Source organism: Lithohypha guttulata, assembly GCF_036872675.1.
Source record: "Lithohypha guttulata strain CCFEE 5908 chromosome Unknown scaffold_3, whole genome shotgun sequence".
NCBI classification, from domain to species: Eukaryota; Fungi; Ascomycota; class Eurotiomycetes; order Chaetothyriales; family Trichomeriaceae; genus Lithohypha; species Lithohypha guttulata.
The window spans coordinates 3,263,115-3,278,095 of NW_027042752.1; the positions used below are offsets into that span (position 1 = coordinate 3,263,115).

Sequence of the window (14,981 nt, forward strand, 5' to 3'; positions counted from 1 at the left end):
TCTGCGAAATTTCGCGCACGAGGTAGATGTCCTCGCTATGCAATGTCAGAGGTTTCACTTAGTTTCGTCGTATTGGTGTCACGATTGAGGTAAAGGTAGGACCGACGGAGGTATCGTAGGCTCCCGTTCTCACTGGCAAGTTGCACGAGCAAGCCAATCGTGCTGCGAGTGCTATTGGTCAAGAAACTCGCGAACTGGTACTTGCTTGCTGATCAACTCTTGCACAAGTTTCGACCGGCAACTCCAGTGCTGGGTCTTCGTCTTGGCGCGTTTTGTCCCTTGCATTTAGCGCGCCTACTTGGCCGGCGTAAACACAACACTGGCACTAACGCGGTTCCAGTCTAGACGCACCAACAACAGGTTGACCGCAACTACAACTGCGATTCCCAAATTGATCAAAGGACTCGGCGACTTCCTCAGCTTGCTTGCTTCTCTTCTCCATTGACGCTATCTTCTTGTCTTTTACAGTACATAAAATTCGTCAAGATGAGAGAAGTTATCTCCCTCAACGGTAAGTTTCAATATGCATAGTTTTGTGGGCAGACCCCTGCTCGTTAAACCCCTCCTGTTTCTTGAGACAGGCTGCCAAAACATTGATCAATTGCTAACGACTTTCTATAGTCGGTCAAGCCGGTTGCCAGATCGCAAACTCGTGCTGGGAGCTATACTGTCTCGAGCACGGTATCCAGGTTAGCTCAGAGCAGAACAACTTGATGAATTGATGTACTGATTGGAAATCAGCCAGATGGATACCTTACCGAAGAGCGAAAAGCGTCTGATGCTGATCAAGGCTTCAGCACATTCTTCTCAGAGACCGGTAAGCAATATACTCTCAACGTCTTGAGCCACCACTAAACCACATCGCAGGCAACGGCAAATATGTTCCTCGAACAATCTACTGCGATTTAGAGCCCAACGTTGTCGACGAGGTCCGCACTGGTACATACCGCAGCTTGTTTCATCCTGACCACATGATCACTGGCAAGGAAGATGCTAGCAACAACTATGCTCGTGGCCATTATACTGTCGGTAAAGAGTTGATTGACCAAGTTCTGGACAAGGTACGAAGTGTCGCAGACAATTGCTCCGGCCTACAAGGTTTCCTGGTCTTCCACTCCTTCGGTGGTGGTACCGGTTCTGGTTTCGGTGCTCTGCTCATGGAACGTCTGTCTGTCGATTATGGCAAAAAGTGCAAGCTGGAATTCTGCGTCTACCCTGCCCCACAAGTTGCGACATCTGTCGTTGAACCATACAACTCTATTCTAACAACACATACCACACTTGAGCACTCCGACTGCTCTTTCATGGTCGATAATGAGGCCATCTACGATATCTGCCGACGCAATCTAGGCATTGAGCGGCCAAACTATGAAAACTTGAACAGACTTATTGCTCAGGGTAAGCAGCTTCTGGACTGTGTAAGATAGAACTAACGTCGTGACAGTCGTCTCCTCCATTACCGCTTCTCTCCGATTTGATGGTTCATTGAACGTCGATCTCAACGAATTCCAGACCAACTTGGTCCCTTACCCACGAATCCACTTCCCACTCGTAGCTTACGCCCCAATTGTCTCTGCCGCCAAAGCTTCCCACGAGTCGAACAGCGTACAAGAGATGTCGACTGCCTGCTTCGAGGCTAACAACCAGATGGTCAAATGCGACCCACGTAACGGCAAATACATGGCAACCTGCCTGCTGTACCGTGGTGATGTTGTACCAAAAGAAGTCCACAGCGCAGTGGCCACTCTCAAGACAAAGCGAACCATTCAATTCGTGGACTGGTGCCCGACTGGATTCAAGATTGGTATCTGCTACCAGCCACCACAGATGGTCCCCAACGGTGATCTGGCCAAGGTCAACCGAGCTGTTTGCATGTTGTCTAACACTACCGCTATTTCCGAGGCGTGGTCAGCCCTCTCACACAAGTTCGATCTTATGTATAGCAAACGTGCCTTCGTTCACTGGTATGTGGGTGAGGGAATGGAAGAAGGTATGTTGATACCCATGTCTTGATAAATGTTGAGACAGTTACTAACGATCATCAGGTGAATTCAGCGAAGCTCGAGAAGACCTTGCAGCTCTGGAGCGCGATTATGAGGAGGTTGCAAGCGACTCTATTGAGGAGGGTGATGGCACTGAAGTTCTAGAGCACTAGACGGTGGCATATTGGATGCAAAGCAAGCATGTTGATCATGCTAGCAAAAGCACGTGTGAAAAGCAGACTGCATAGTACAGCGAGCGATATTGACGTGCAAACATGAGCGTTCTGAGCAGCTTCGATTTCGCGATTATTCCTATGCTTTGTCGCAAATACTACCTAAGCGCCGATGAGGTGATCGGGCAGTAAAGTTGATGTTCTATACTGATAGTATGCGTTAGCATGGACTACATGACTCGTGTCCAAAGGTACATTTGGCAAATCGTAGTGCATTCTACTCTCTACCTTTTCCAAGCATGAAGGCATAGTGTCGAGTGTGCTATATGGGTAATGGTTCAATTCGCTATGCATGATACAAAAGACCCTTGATGGAAAGCTCTTCTGCTTCTAGCCCACTGCGATGATGTGTCCTGCCTGTCTATGTATATCTCGCCATCTCCACGTCTCTTGCATGCAACGGTAGAGTTGAGAGGTCGAATGTCTGAGTGGTTCCAATGCTGAGACGATGCTCAGTTACTTCTTGCTGCCGCTGCTGTCACTACTGCTACTTTCTCCGCTGCTACCAGTGCTGCTGGAGCCTCCAGAAGGTGGTGTATAGGTGGAACTACCCTGACCGTCATTGTGGTAGGTCGAGCCATCAGAGTTGGAGTAGTAATAGCTTCCATCGCTGTGAAATATTTTGTTAGCTGTTTCGGTCTTTGGCACATTGCAGTAGAGGTCAGACTGTACGTGTTCGAGTAGTGGTAGGAGTTCTGGTTGGTGGCATCGGATCCATAATCTCGAGAGCAGTAGTGGTTGCCCTATTCATTGGTATAGTCAGCGATTGAGCATGAGGACTCGAGGCTAGCCTATCTTACCTGGCTGTTGGTGCCGGAGCTCTTGTAGGTGTAATTCTTGTCAGACATCTTGAGTAGTTTAGATGTTTTGTGGTTTCTGGTTGTCGGTTCGTGCTAGAGCTGTGTCAAATTTGTGGGTGAGGAGGGAAAGAAGAAGAAGAAAGGAAGGAGAGAGACGATAAGCTCGTATATATGGTCCTGGATGCCCCTCTTTCCTCCTTCAAGTTGCAAACACACATGAACTGCACTTTCCGTGTCTGGATTCGCACTAAAGATGCTTAGTTACTGCTTGAACAAAGCCACCAGGATCTTGGAAAGTGTTTGCTTGAGAACTTGAACGGGAAAGTGCTGATCACTTCTTTTAAGCGCACACCACGAAGTGCCCACATTATGCGGTCGTTTAGTCGACCTCTCGGATATCAACAGCGTGCTAAGGGTCTTGTGTCAGAGGAGCGGCTGAGCATGTTCGTCTTCAGTTGTAGTAAGTAAAGCACTTTCCTCCATGTGAACACACTCTGCTGCCACTAGTATCATTGTGGTGGCTCTGAGACTCTGTGTATGTAGCATGCAGCTCAAAAGAAGAAAGTAAGGTTTTCATGAGATATGCTGGTCGACTGTACTTGAAAATTGGGTTAACAGGAGACGTTAAAGCAAGGACGGAAGTCACAAGTATAAAATTGCTCTGCTCGCAACAGCTGGTCAGCCATGCTGTAAAGATAGTCCTCTCGCAAGTTTTAACAGCAGGCCATTGACATGTACCTCATTAAAACAGCAGGAGACTCGAATTGTGATGTTCGTTCTCTTCTGGTCAAAGCCTGCAAAGTTCTTTGGCCCATTCGAGTAGACTGTTGACATTTTCTTGGCAGCAGGAGGAAGCTGCACCGATAGCGTCGTCATCCTTGTCTTTCGCGTCGATCAGTAATAGGCAGGTGCTGAGCTGTTGCACAGCTACTGTACATCGCTGTGCTCCTGGTCCTACCATACATTATCTATACCGTCTTCCCGCAAACCATACAGCTCTGGGCATTTGCACTCACGGACACCTCATCGTATCGCATTCTTCCTGCTGGTGCATGGAGTTCCGCACGCGTTCTTGCAGCTAAACTCCAAGCATCGATCTTACAACGAAATACCACCTGACTGCAGGCACCACGAACCGTCGTTATGGAACAGATTGGAGTGGCTTCTGGAGGTACGACAACTTGAAGAGCTGTGAAGGTCGACGCGCTGATTTGGCTTTTTTCCCAGGTCATCCTAACCTCAATCTATCTACCGAAGAGAAACGAGTGTACACTACCCTGCTGAAAGAAGCTGATCCTGATGGCTTTGGTGCTGTGTCTGGCGATGTTGCTGTCAAATTCTTCGAGCGGACCAAGTTACCGCCTGAGATCCTTGGACAAGTATGCTGTTCAGACGTACCGGACGAGACCGGTACCTTGTTCAAGAGCCAGTATGATTAATGATCTATAGATATGGCAAATCGCGGACACTGAAAACCGAGGCTTTCTCACACCTGCTGGTTTCGGGGTCGTTCTGAGATTGATCGCGCACGCGCAAGCTGGCAGGCAGCCGAGCATGGCAGTCGCATCGCAAAGTATGTTTGCCCAGTCATCCGAGAGCCATGTGTTGACATTCGATTAGTTGCGCCTCTACCCAAATTCGATCCTATACCAGGACAAGTACCTCCTCCCGCCCAGCCGATCCCTCCACCGATCCAACCAATTACCCAACAGAATACGAGCACACCATCAAGCCCTACCTCCGGTCCTCCCCCAGTCCGCGTTCCTGCTCTCAGTCCAGAGAAAGTTGCCGAGTATTCAGGCCTGTTCGAAAAGTCGGGTGCCGAAAATGGCATGCTCTCAGGTTTTGTTGCTAAGCAGATTTTTGAAAGAGCTCGGTTACCGAACGACGTTCTGGGCAGGATTTGGGGTTTGGCAGACACTCAGGGGCGAGGAGCTTTGGATGTTTCGGAGTTTGTGATAGCTATGCATCTGCTGGCTAGCTACAAGAGTGGTGCCATGCGTGGCGTACCCAATACACTACCACCAGGTCTTCTGGACGCGGCTTCTCGGAGAGCTCCTTCTCGTCTTAGTGGAGGATTGCCACCAGGTCGTCCAACATCTAGCGCTGGACCACCATTATCGCAGCCTCAGTATGCAGTTACTCAGTCTGGCATCAGACCACAGAGTCCTATGGTGAACAGACAAATGGCTGGAACACCTCTGTCAGCCCAGTCCACAGGAGAGCCGTGGCTGATCAACGCAGCCGATAAAACGCGTTTTGACAGCATCTTCGCGACTGTCGACACCGCAAACCAAGGTTTTGTCTCCGGAGAACAAGCTGTTGGCTTCTTTGGCAATGCTCGGTTACCCGAAGAAGTTCTTGCTCAAATTTGGGATTTGGCTGACATCAATTCTGACGGAGTTCTCAACCGTGACGAGTTTGCAGTTGCCATGTATCTCATACGGCAGCACAGAGGTTCCAGAGACGGTCGTGTACCCAATGTCCTGCCTGCCGGTCTTGTTCCTCCTAGTATGCGAAGACAGCAGCAACCAAGTGTCCCAGCAAACATACCAGTTTTCGACGAGGCTCCAGTGACGAAACCACGATCGGCAGCCGATGACTTGTTCGGTCTTGACGTTTCTGAGCAGCCTCCTCCGCAGCAGCCTCCTGCTCAACAGTTTCCTCAGTCGACTGGAAGTACTGACGCTGGTCCTTTCGCCAATTCGGCTTCTGCGCCGCCACCTACAACTTCTCCTCCACCATCTACACTATTCAAGCCTTTCGTGCCGAGCAGTAACTTTGGCCAAGGTCTTGTACCTCAAGCAACTGGAGCAGCTGCACAATCGCAAACGAAAGAAGCCAGTTTGATGGACGACGAAGACGATGTCGCACCTGCCAAAATAAACAACGAGGCTGCAGAACTCGGCAATCTCTCGAATCAGGTCGGTAACCTGTCCAAGCAGATGCAAGACGTTTCAGCTCAGAGAGTTCAAGCAGAACAGCAATTGTCACAGACCAACCAGCAGAAGCAAGTCTTCCAGCAAAGGCTGGCGCAGCTCAGAGCGGCTTATGACCAAGAGGTCACTCATGTGAAGAGCCTGAAAGATCAGCTTGCGGCTTCTCAGGCGGAAACCAAAAAGGTGCAGCAGGAAATGGCAATGATTGAAGGCACTCACGCCGATCTGCAGACTCAGCACCAACAACTTGCTTCAGCACTGGCGGCTGACCAACAGGAGAATGCGACCTTGAAGGAGAAGATCCGACAAACTAACACTGAAAACGAGCAGCTTAAACCACAGCTGGAGAAACTCAAATCCGATGCTCGTCAGCAGAAGGGTCTAGTCGCCATCAACAAAAAGCAGCTAGCAACCAACGAGGCTGAAAGAGAACGTATGAAGGCTGAAATGGCCGCTGCTCAACAAGAGCTTGAAGCACACAGACGTGAGACAGAAGAAACGGCGCGACAACTGGAACAGAGTCAAAGAGAGCTCGAACAAGCCAGGCAACAACCACTACCTACTCCTGTTACACGTGAACTGAGTCCTCCTCCTCAAGTTGCTAGCCCTACTCCAAGTATGAGCTCGAACCCTTTCTTTAGAAACCAGGATTCAGGCGCGGTATTCTCACCACCAATGGGAAGTGCGATTAGCAGTCCTGTGCCTCAGCAGGAGCATGATAGAAACAGTGCTTTTGACGCTATCTTCGGTCCCTCGCTAGGCTCATCAGCACCCGCACCAACAACTTCCTTCGGTAGAGAAGCACCACAATTTGATGAGTCTGACGGAATGCAAACACCAAGCATTGTCGAACCACCAGCTCCTCGCACAGCTGATCAGTTGGAGTCTTCCGACCTACCAATGCGCAGACCCTTACTGAGGGAGGAATCCGTCAGCTCTAGTGTCAAAGTTGCCGCGCCTGTGAGCAGGAACAGTCCAGCCCAGACACCACGTGCCCTGACACCTGATACGTCTACAGCAAGTCCATCCAGTCACCGTGCAGATGACCCATTTACATCCTCCGCCGTCGATGAAGAGCAGGAATCCGTCCGCCAAACATTGCCTAGAGGTGACACAGCACAAAAGCTGGAAACTTTGCCAGGCGCATTCCCAGGATCGAGGTCAGAAACCCCTGCGCCGAGTAACATAAATCCTGCAGCTATTGCTATTGGGGCTGGCGCTGCCACAATTGCCGCTGGTGCAGGTATCGCTGCAGCAGTAGACAACGAACAAAAACAAGCAGAACCGGCGGCTGATCCTAAAGATAACTTTGATGATTTCTTTGGTGGTCCGGGCCACAAAAAAACGTTATCCGAGCAGCACGCGGACTTTGATTCCGCCTTCGCTAGTATGGACAACAGCCGGCAAGCTCCTAATGGTCGTGCGGAGACATCGCACCACGAGTTTCCCGCTATTCAGGAACTTGAGCCTGATGATGAGAGCAGTGATGATGATTCCGAACCAAGAGGTTTCGATGATAACTTTGCTTCGCCCAAGTCGAATGTAGTTGCCGGTAAACAACCAGAATTAGCACCAGGGCCGGCACTTGCGCCACCACCAATGGTCACGCAAGCTTCGTCAGCTTCACTACCAGGTTTCACTTCACAGCAACCTCCTCCGGACTACAAAGACGCTGTACCGCAAGATAATACAAGTCACTTCCCAATGGAGTATAAGAACCTTCTTCCGGCCCGAGAGGATCCGACCTCACCCCCTCCCACAGCAGGTGGCTCAGCTCACCCTGGACCTAACCCTGCAGGTGCACCTCCAGCATACGGGCCAGAGATAGGCAGTCCATCGGGGACATCTAGGAAGACTTCTCAAGTAGAAGCAACAGCACCTCCACCAACAAAGGCTGCTCCATTCGACTTTGACAGTGCATTCGAGAATATGGGTCAAGCACCTGTGGCTGACGAGTCAGATAGCGACTACGATGATACAACACCACCCGCTCATCAGCGTTCACAAGCGACATTTGATCCTAGCTTCGATTCACCAGCATTATCTACCGGAACAATAGATACGACACCGGCACCGTACTCGGCACATAACGCCGTCACCATGCATGATGCCGTGACGAGTCCTACTTCAGCTGTCTCAAATGGTACTACTACAACCTCTCCTACCTATGCAGCTCACGCAAGCTTCAGAGACTTCGATGAGTACAACGGTAATCCATTTCCTCCTTCTAGAACTGGCACGCAGCAAACCATGCCTCCAGTCTCGGCGACGTCTAACAACGCCGTGTCTCATGATTGGGACGAGCTCTTTAGACCTTTGAATCAGAATGCGCAGGCAGGTGCACAGGCGCCACCTACCATAGTCCGAAGTGCGAGTCCAGAAGAGCCATTAACCCAAACGGTCTCGCCTCCACGCCCTACAGAGATTGCTCCAGGTCAAAGAGCTCTCACCACAGACGAGGAAGTAAGAGACCTCACACCTCCACAATCTACAACAATCATTCCTCAGACTTCAATCACGCCATCTTCTCCTATTGCAACTGCGAACCCTGCTCCATCTGTGCCAGCACGACCACAACCTGGAAGAGCTTTATCGGCGGGTACAGAGCACGATGATCCCATACTGAAGCGCTTGACCGCTATGGGCTGGTCACGAGAAGCTTCGCTTGACGCACTGGAAAAGTTTGACTATAATATCGACAAGGTGAGTACCTCTTTCAATACGATTTGCCGTGCATGTTGCTAACGAATACATAGGCTGCTGATTACCTAACCTTCAGCTCTTGAACGTTATGTGCTACTTCGTGATGATCACTTGCGAATTGGCAGGCCTTTAGCATATAGTCTTTCTATAATACATAATCTTTCCTGCATAATTTTCCTGTCTTGTCTGATGTTAAAAGCACATGGGCATCACTTGTGTTTGAGTATGCGATCTGTTGCGCGTCCCCATAAGTAGACCTTCAGAGCAATATCACCTACCAATATCTCCATCATTGTCTCGCAAGATTGCTGGAAGAGATCCACCTTGTCTGGGAATCTATTGCCTCTTAACCCTAGTAGGCTAAATCGGGTTTATTGTTTAACCCGAAAAAGACCGAATGCCTCATGCGTAACAAGACACGAAACTGATGGAAAGGAACACGACGAACAGATAGCTCATTTTGTTGGTATCTCTTCACATTGCTGGCATGGGTATCTCGTCCAAATCTCCACGGTAGTGACAAACTCATACTACTATTTACCACACCTCACTGCCTCCTTCCCCCATCAGCAGGAAACTCATCCCCAACCAAAATCCTCGTATCAACATTCATACTCACCAACTCCGCCTGCAACAACCGAAATGCATAAGGGAGCGTCATCTTCACGACCCTCCCACACTCCTCCTCACCACTCTTCTCACACCTCTGACACCACCGATCATAGCACATCATGCCACAGCGCATGCAGACTTCGACTTCATGCTTGTCAGAGCTGAGCATGAGACGTTCGCGGAGAAGCTGGGAGGCGCCGTAGGCGATGAGGCAGTCTCGTTCCATTTCACCGAGGCGGAGACCGCCGTCTCGAGAGCGACCTTCGGTGGGTTGGCGGGTGAGGATGGCGCGGGGTCCGCGGGAGCGGCTGTGCATTTTATCTTGGACCATGTGTTTGAGTTTTTGGTAGTAGATGGGACCTTTGAAGACGTATGCTGGGAGAGGTTCGCCTGTGATGCCTGAGGTCAGGTAGTCTTTGCCGTCGTAGCTGTAGCCGGCGTTGATGAGGACTTGGGACATATCTGCGAGTTTGGAGCCGCCGAAGGCGGTGCCGTATTCGAAGTTTCCTGATATGATTCCTGATTTACCGGAGACGAGTTCGAGCATTTTGCCTACTGTCATGCGGGAGGGGAAACCGTGCGGATTCATGATGATGTCGGGGACGATGCCGGTGTCGCTGAAGGGCATGTCGACTTGGTCGACGATGATGCCTACGACGCCCTTTTGACCGTGACGGGATGAGAATTTGTCTCCGACTTCGGGGCGGCGAGTCTGGCGGGTTTGGACTTTGAGAAGTGTGGTGCCGGTTTGTGGATTGGAGTGAAACATGACTTTGTCTATTATGCTGGGGTCTGGGAGACGGTAAGTCTGTGGTTGAGGGAGGAAGCCGTTGCCCGTGGAAGAGATGCCACCAGATGCAGGACCAGTTCCGTTGGTTTGTGAGTTTGTCTCTGAGAGGCCAGAGGAGTTAGCATTATCGGGTACGAATTTGTTCAAGATGATTTCGCCTTGGTTGACCTTTTCTCCAACATTCGCAATGCCGTCTACGTCGAGAAGAGCATGCTTCTTGATAGGTGCTCCATTTTCGAGATCTGGTGGTTTGATTATGTCTTTGCTGCCATTAGCGTACTGCTTGAGTTGGACAGGATACTTGCGAAGCACTTGACAACGACCAAAGCCTCGGTCTACACTACCCTTGTTGAGTACCAATGCGTCCTCAATATCGTAGCCTGAGTATGACATGACCGCAACAATGGCGTTCTGACCTGCTGGAAGTTTGTCATAGCCCGTGAGCTCAATCGTGCGTGTCTTGACGAGTGGCTTTTGAGGATAGACCATCAGATAAAGGAGCGTGTCGATACGGAGGAATTGATTTGATGCTATGAATCCAATTGCCTGTTTACCCATAGCACATTGATAGGTGTTTCGTGGTGATTGATTATGATGAGGGTATGGTATTAGACCAGCCACTGCACCTAAAATTGTGAAAGGCTCGATTTCGAGGTGTGTACTGATTTGTGAAATGTTGGATTCGTACATGGCAATATTACTGTCATTTTCCTCATTCACATCCAGATACTCAACGAGTCCTCTGGCTAAAAAGTCGTCAAAGTCCATGCTGCCCTGACGCAAGCTCTTGAGATACCTCTTTGTGACTTTTGATTTCTTCTCTTCCACTATGATTAGTGGTCGACAGATTCGTCCTTCATCTGTGGCAACATTAATAGTGCTATGATGATGGTTGATGAACACCGACACGAACTCCGAGACTCGGCCAGATCTTCGAAGTCTGCGAAACGACACCAGAAAATGCGAAGGATGTCGAGTACACGCTATCGGGGTACCGTTCAGCATGATCATATACGACCCTTGAGCATAAAGCTCACTGCCTCCGACGGTTGTGATATCTTCTGCTCCGAGCATGAATATAAGCTGCTTAATAGGTCCTTCTTCGTCCTCAGTCGTAATATGTGTCATGAGAGCGAGGTTCTTGACGAGACCACAGGCTTCTCCTTCAGGTGTGTCGGCCGGACATAACATACCAAACTGCGAAGCCTGAAGAGCACGAGGACCAGAGACTTTTCTTGTCTTCTCGAATTGTGATTGTATTCTGGTCATCATGCCGAGGGAGGCGATAAAACTTAATCTGCTCAGTAAATGTGTGACTCCAGCTCGTTCCATGCGAAATCGCTTGAGATGCCAATTTCCAGTGGCAATTGCACGATTCATACCTGAAGTAATATGACTAGCATGAGTAGCCATGATAGGACAAGGGTCGGCCATCTCAGTCTTGTTCGGTCTTCGTAGAAGCTTATCCATGTTGACTCTGATTTGCGAGTTGTATGTTTTGAAGAGATCTTCGAAGAGAAGGGAGAGCAGCTGACCAGCCAATTCGAGTCGCTTGTTGCCAACGTAGTCACGGTCATCAACAAGTTTAGGATTGTTCTTGGCCATCAGAACTCTCCTTGCCATGTGTGCAACATAGAGTGCTTTAGGTCTGAAGTTGAGGTTCTCAATAGGAACGTGTGCAATGAAGACATTAGAAACAGCTTCCAGTGCTTCTTGGACGTAATTCCTGCGTTGCTGACCGAAAGCACCACCTTTTTTGCTGATAGGTATTCTCTGGCCGATATACTCCAGTGCTTGTTGCTGAGTGTAGATATTAAGCTTGATAGTCTCCTCAAAATTGACAGCAAAATCATCCTGAAGCTGTGTATTAGTACCTGCGACAATAGATAGCATATCGAGGTCAGAGGTCACGCCCATGGCTCTCAATAGAACACAAACAGGGATGTCCTCATTGAGGATGTTGTGCCGTGCATACAACAAGTCCTTCTTGAGGGCGATATAGGACTTTGATTTCCTGGCATGAGTAGAGCTAGTCACGGATGCAACAATGCTTTCTTTCTTGGCGTCCGGCTCAACAATGATTCTGTTCTTGCTTAACTGTTCCTGTACAAGAATGACTTTCTCAGTACCATTGACGATGAAATATCCACCGGGGTCAAGGGGACATTCGCCCATGCGGAACATGTCAGCTTCGCTTTTGCTAGCTAAGACGCATCGGTCACTGCGCAGCATGACAGGCATTCGGCCAATGCATAACGCCTTTCTTCTGTATACAGACCTGCCTTTCGTATACTGGACGTCAACAAAAACTGGTGCAGAATAGGTAAGGTCACTTAGGCGACATTCGTTCGGTGTGATTGTCGACTCTCTCTTGGTATCCCCAAATATGTTCTCGTCATGTCGCTGGGCTCTTCCAACATAAATATCAAGATACTTCAGGTAGAAATTTGGATCAATGTCAGAGGTAATAATAGGCTCGGCCTTGATAATCTTCTTGAGCTCAACATTAACGAAGTGGTTGAACGAGTCGATGTGCTGCTTGACTAAACCCTTGTTCTTGAGAAAGGCCGGTAACAGATTCCATTTGTCTTGTGCAGTGTCTATAGGAGCTTCTACGTTCTTTTGATAGTAGAATGGAGATAGGGTGTTATTGAAGCCATCGCCTGAAGGCTGAGCTTTCTTTTCCTGCTTTTGCTCGACCGCCTCGATCGCTAAGGTGTTTTCGGAGGCTGCGGGTTTCACTGGGCGAGCGGGATTCACACGAGGCGTTGCCTTAGGTTAGAGTCAGTCGTGTGCTTCTGGTCAGCCATTTTGCCATGAGTTTGTAGATACCTTGACTGTGGCTTTAGTGGCAGTTGAGGCTGGAATTGGTCCTTCTTGCTTTCGCTTTGGCGGCATTGTGTCACGCTACGCCGAATGACAGATTCGTGGACTACCTAGACCTACGTGCAGCTCCTGCACTTCGAGGACTTGGAGTCGTTGGCATCTGCACTTCATCTGTCAAAAAATACGAGCCGAACTGTTTGTTATGTTTGCCATGCTTATCGATACACACCAACACTAGGCTACATTCGGACGAGCTCAAAGGCACGTTTTCTGCCGTCGCTATCCGCTTGCAATATTCAGTTGACATGTCCCAGCATACTTGATACAAAAGTCGCAGGGATTTGGCAATGATCAGAGGGACCACAACGCCGAATTCAACAGAATAATGCCGAGTGTAGCAATGGAAGTGAGGACTACAAGTACGTCGCTGTGGTATTTTGCAGCATGATTTCAACCTCACTGCACTGAAACTTCAAGTTGTTCTCGACCCTGGAGCTGCAGCGGGTACTTCCAGAGCACCTGCAAGGCTATGCAAGGGTCAAACTCTGATGGGACTCTGTCCTGGCTGTGATAGAGCACTCTGTGGCTCTTTCAATGGAGCATTATCCTTGACGGGTCGCGGACAATTGCTGTTCAATCCGGCCAAAAAGTTGATTGGCTTCACGTATATTATATGCACACGATTGTACAGTACTGTGACATTCTCGGGTAGATAGATTTGTTTCGAAAGCCGAACGAATTAATGAGTAGCTTGTGAACTACCAGTTCCTGCCCGATTGGAGTTGTAGAACCCCATTGATGGCCGAGAAAAGCACTTCTCGCACTCGATTCAGGTCTAGAAGATCAGGTTGTCATTTCGCCAGACAGTCGTCTAGGTTCCTCCACATCGAAAATGCAATTGTGTAACGCTTCCAGCAGACAGATCAAACATTTGCTTTTATATTTGGTACGGTGCCAGGCAAGTGCTCCAGAAGGGTTTTAGTCAAAATACACATCTTACTCGCTGCGCTGATAAAAAAAATGGGTTTCAAGATAACAGGTGGAGATTCTGAGACTTATGTGCCGAATCTTGATCTGACAGCTTCATCCAGGCAATGCTGCCATTCAGGTAATTACTCGTCGATGTTTTGTGCTCCCACTAAACATGGGGTACAGATGAGCATGGTGGTGGCTGACAAGGATGAGAGAAAAGGTAATCTGAGGGGCAATGAGAAGTCTAGGTTAGAATCGGGTTCACCAGACAATGTCCGCAACCAAGCCTCACCTCCTGACTCGCAGTTTATCCTTCACTTCTTTGAGTCCATACAGAACAATATTTTCTCTACCAGTATAAACGAATCTGGTATGAGACGTCTTTGGCTAGTAAGAAGCACTCGATTTTATGCATGTAGACGTAGAACTCGACTTTTGCTCACATGCCTGAGCAGTTAAGCGGTCGATGTGGAGGTAATGATCCTCCACGCTGCTTTTGTTTCTGCGCAAAATGCTCACCGCTCTTCACCGGCCTTGACTGCCTTTTCATTGGCCCAGCGTATTCTAGCCTGCTCCAGCAAATGGCGTCAAACCGATGGTGAACTTGAGCCACCAATGCAGACTTGTCCCAAAGCAAATTCAGAAAAGCAGAGCAATGACCAATGATCGTAAGCCCTCCCCACAATAAGATCATCGTTGGGAATCTGTCGCAATCACGTTGTTGTATTCTCCGTTCGGTACACGGGAACATTTTGAATTATTCACCCATTTACCAGTTGAGGACGAGTTTTGAGGGACTCGACTATCGTGATCGAACTTGGAGAGATCATCAGAAGAGTGGTAAAGATAGCATTTCAAACATCCAATTTCAACCAGCGTATCCCTGTCGAGGGTGATGCTACTGTACATAGCACATCATTTGGGCAGGCTCAGAGTAGTTTGGTCGGCCATTGGCGCCGAACAATGCTTCAAGTGCACTGGGTCCAGTAGGCGCTAGCAGGGTGTGTCAATCCATAACCTTACGGGCCGCTTCTCAGGAACTCACACTCTACTATTTGGCTGCTGTATGAACTCGAACCGCTCTCTGCAACCTCCCACCTTCACCTCCTTTACCTCACCTCGAG

At 49.2% G+C, this 14,981-nt stretch overlaps 4 protein-coding genes across 4 annotated transcripts; 2 read left to right on the plus strand and 2 right to left on the minus strand.

Moving 5' to 3' along the window:
* Positions 1 to 486: 486 nt before the first annotated feature.
* TUB1_1 (alpha-tubulin) lies at positions 487 to 2,155 on the plus strand (the record flags this gene model as incomplete). Its single annotated transcript, XM_064899331.1, has 6 exons — positions 487 to 511; positions 622 to 689; positions 742 to 817; positions 868 to 1,398; positions 1,445 to 1,990; positions 2,046 to 2,155. 6 exons carry the CDS (start codon positions 487 to 489, stop codon positions 2,153 to 2,155), a joined length of 1,356 nt encoding a protein of 451 aa, XP_064755288.1.
* Positions 2,156 to 2,671: 516 nt separating this feature from the next.
* Positions 2,672 to 3,063, minus strand: LTR64_004989 (uncharacterized protein; the record flags this gene model as incomplete). The annotated part of the gene is made up of 3 exons (XM_064899332.1): positions 2,672 to 2,825; positions 2,888 to 2,958; positions 3,016 to 3,063. 3 exons carry the CDS (start codon positions 3,061 to 3,063, stop codon positions 2,672 to 2,674), a joined length of 273 nt encoding a protein of 90 aa, XP_064755289.1.
* A 1,095-nt stretch (positions 3,064 to 4,158) lies between these two features.
* On the plus strand, positions 4,159 to 8,740 carry LTR64_004990 (uncharacterized protein; the record flags this gene model as incomplete). Its single annotated transcript, XM_064899333.1, has 5 exons — positions 4,159 to 4,186; positions 4,243 to 4,394; positions 4,465 to 4,588; positions 4,636 to 8,657; positions 8,711 to 8,740. The coding sequence occupies 5 exons, from the start codon at positions 4,159 to 4,161 to the stop codon at positions 8,738 to 8,740; spliced, it is 4,356 nt and encodes a 1,451-aa protein (XP_064755290.1).
* Positions 8,741 to 9,204: 464 nt separating this feature from the next.
* On the minus strand, positions 9,205 to 12,957 carry rpc2 (DNA-directed RNA polymerase III complex subunit Rpc2; the record flags this gene model as incomplete). The annotated part of the gene is made up of 2 exons (XM_064899334.1): positions 9,205 to 12,831; positions 12,892 to 12,957. 2 exons carry the CDS (start codon positions 12,955 to 12,957, stop codon positions 9,205 to 9,207), a joined length of 3,693 nt encoding a protein of 1,230 aa, XP_064755291.1.
* Between the last annotated feature and the right edge of the window lie 2,024 nt (positions 12,958 to 14,981).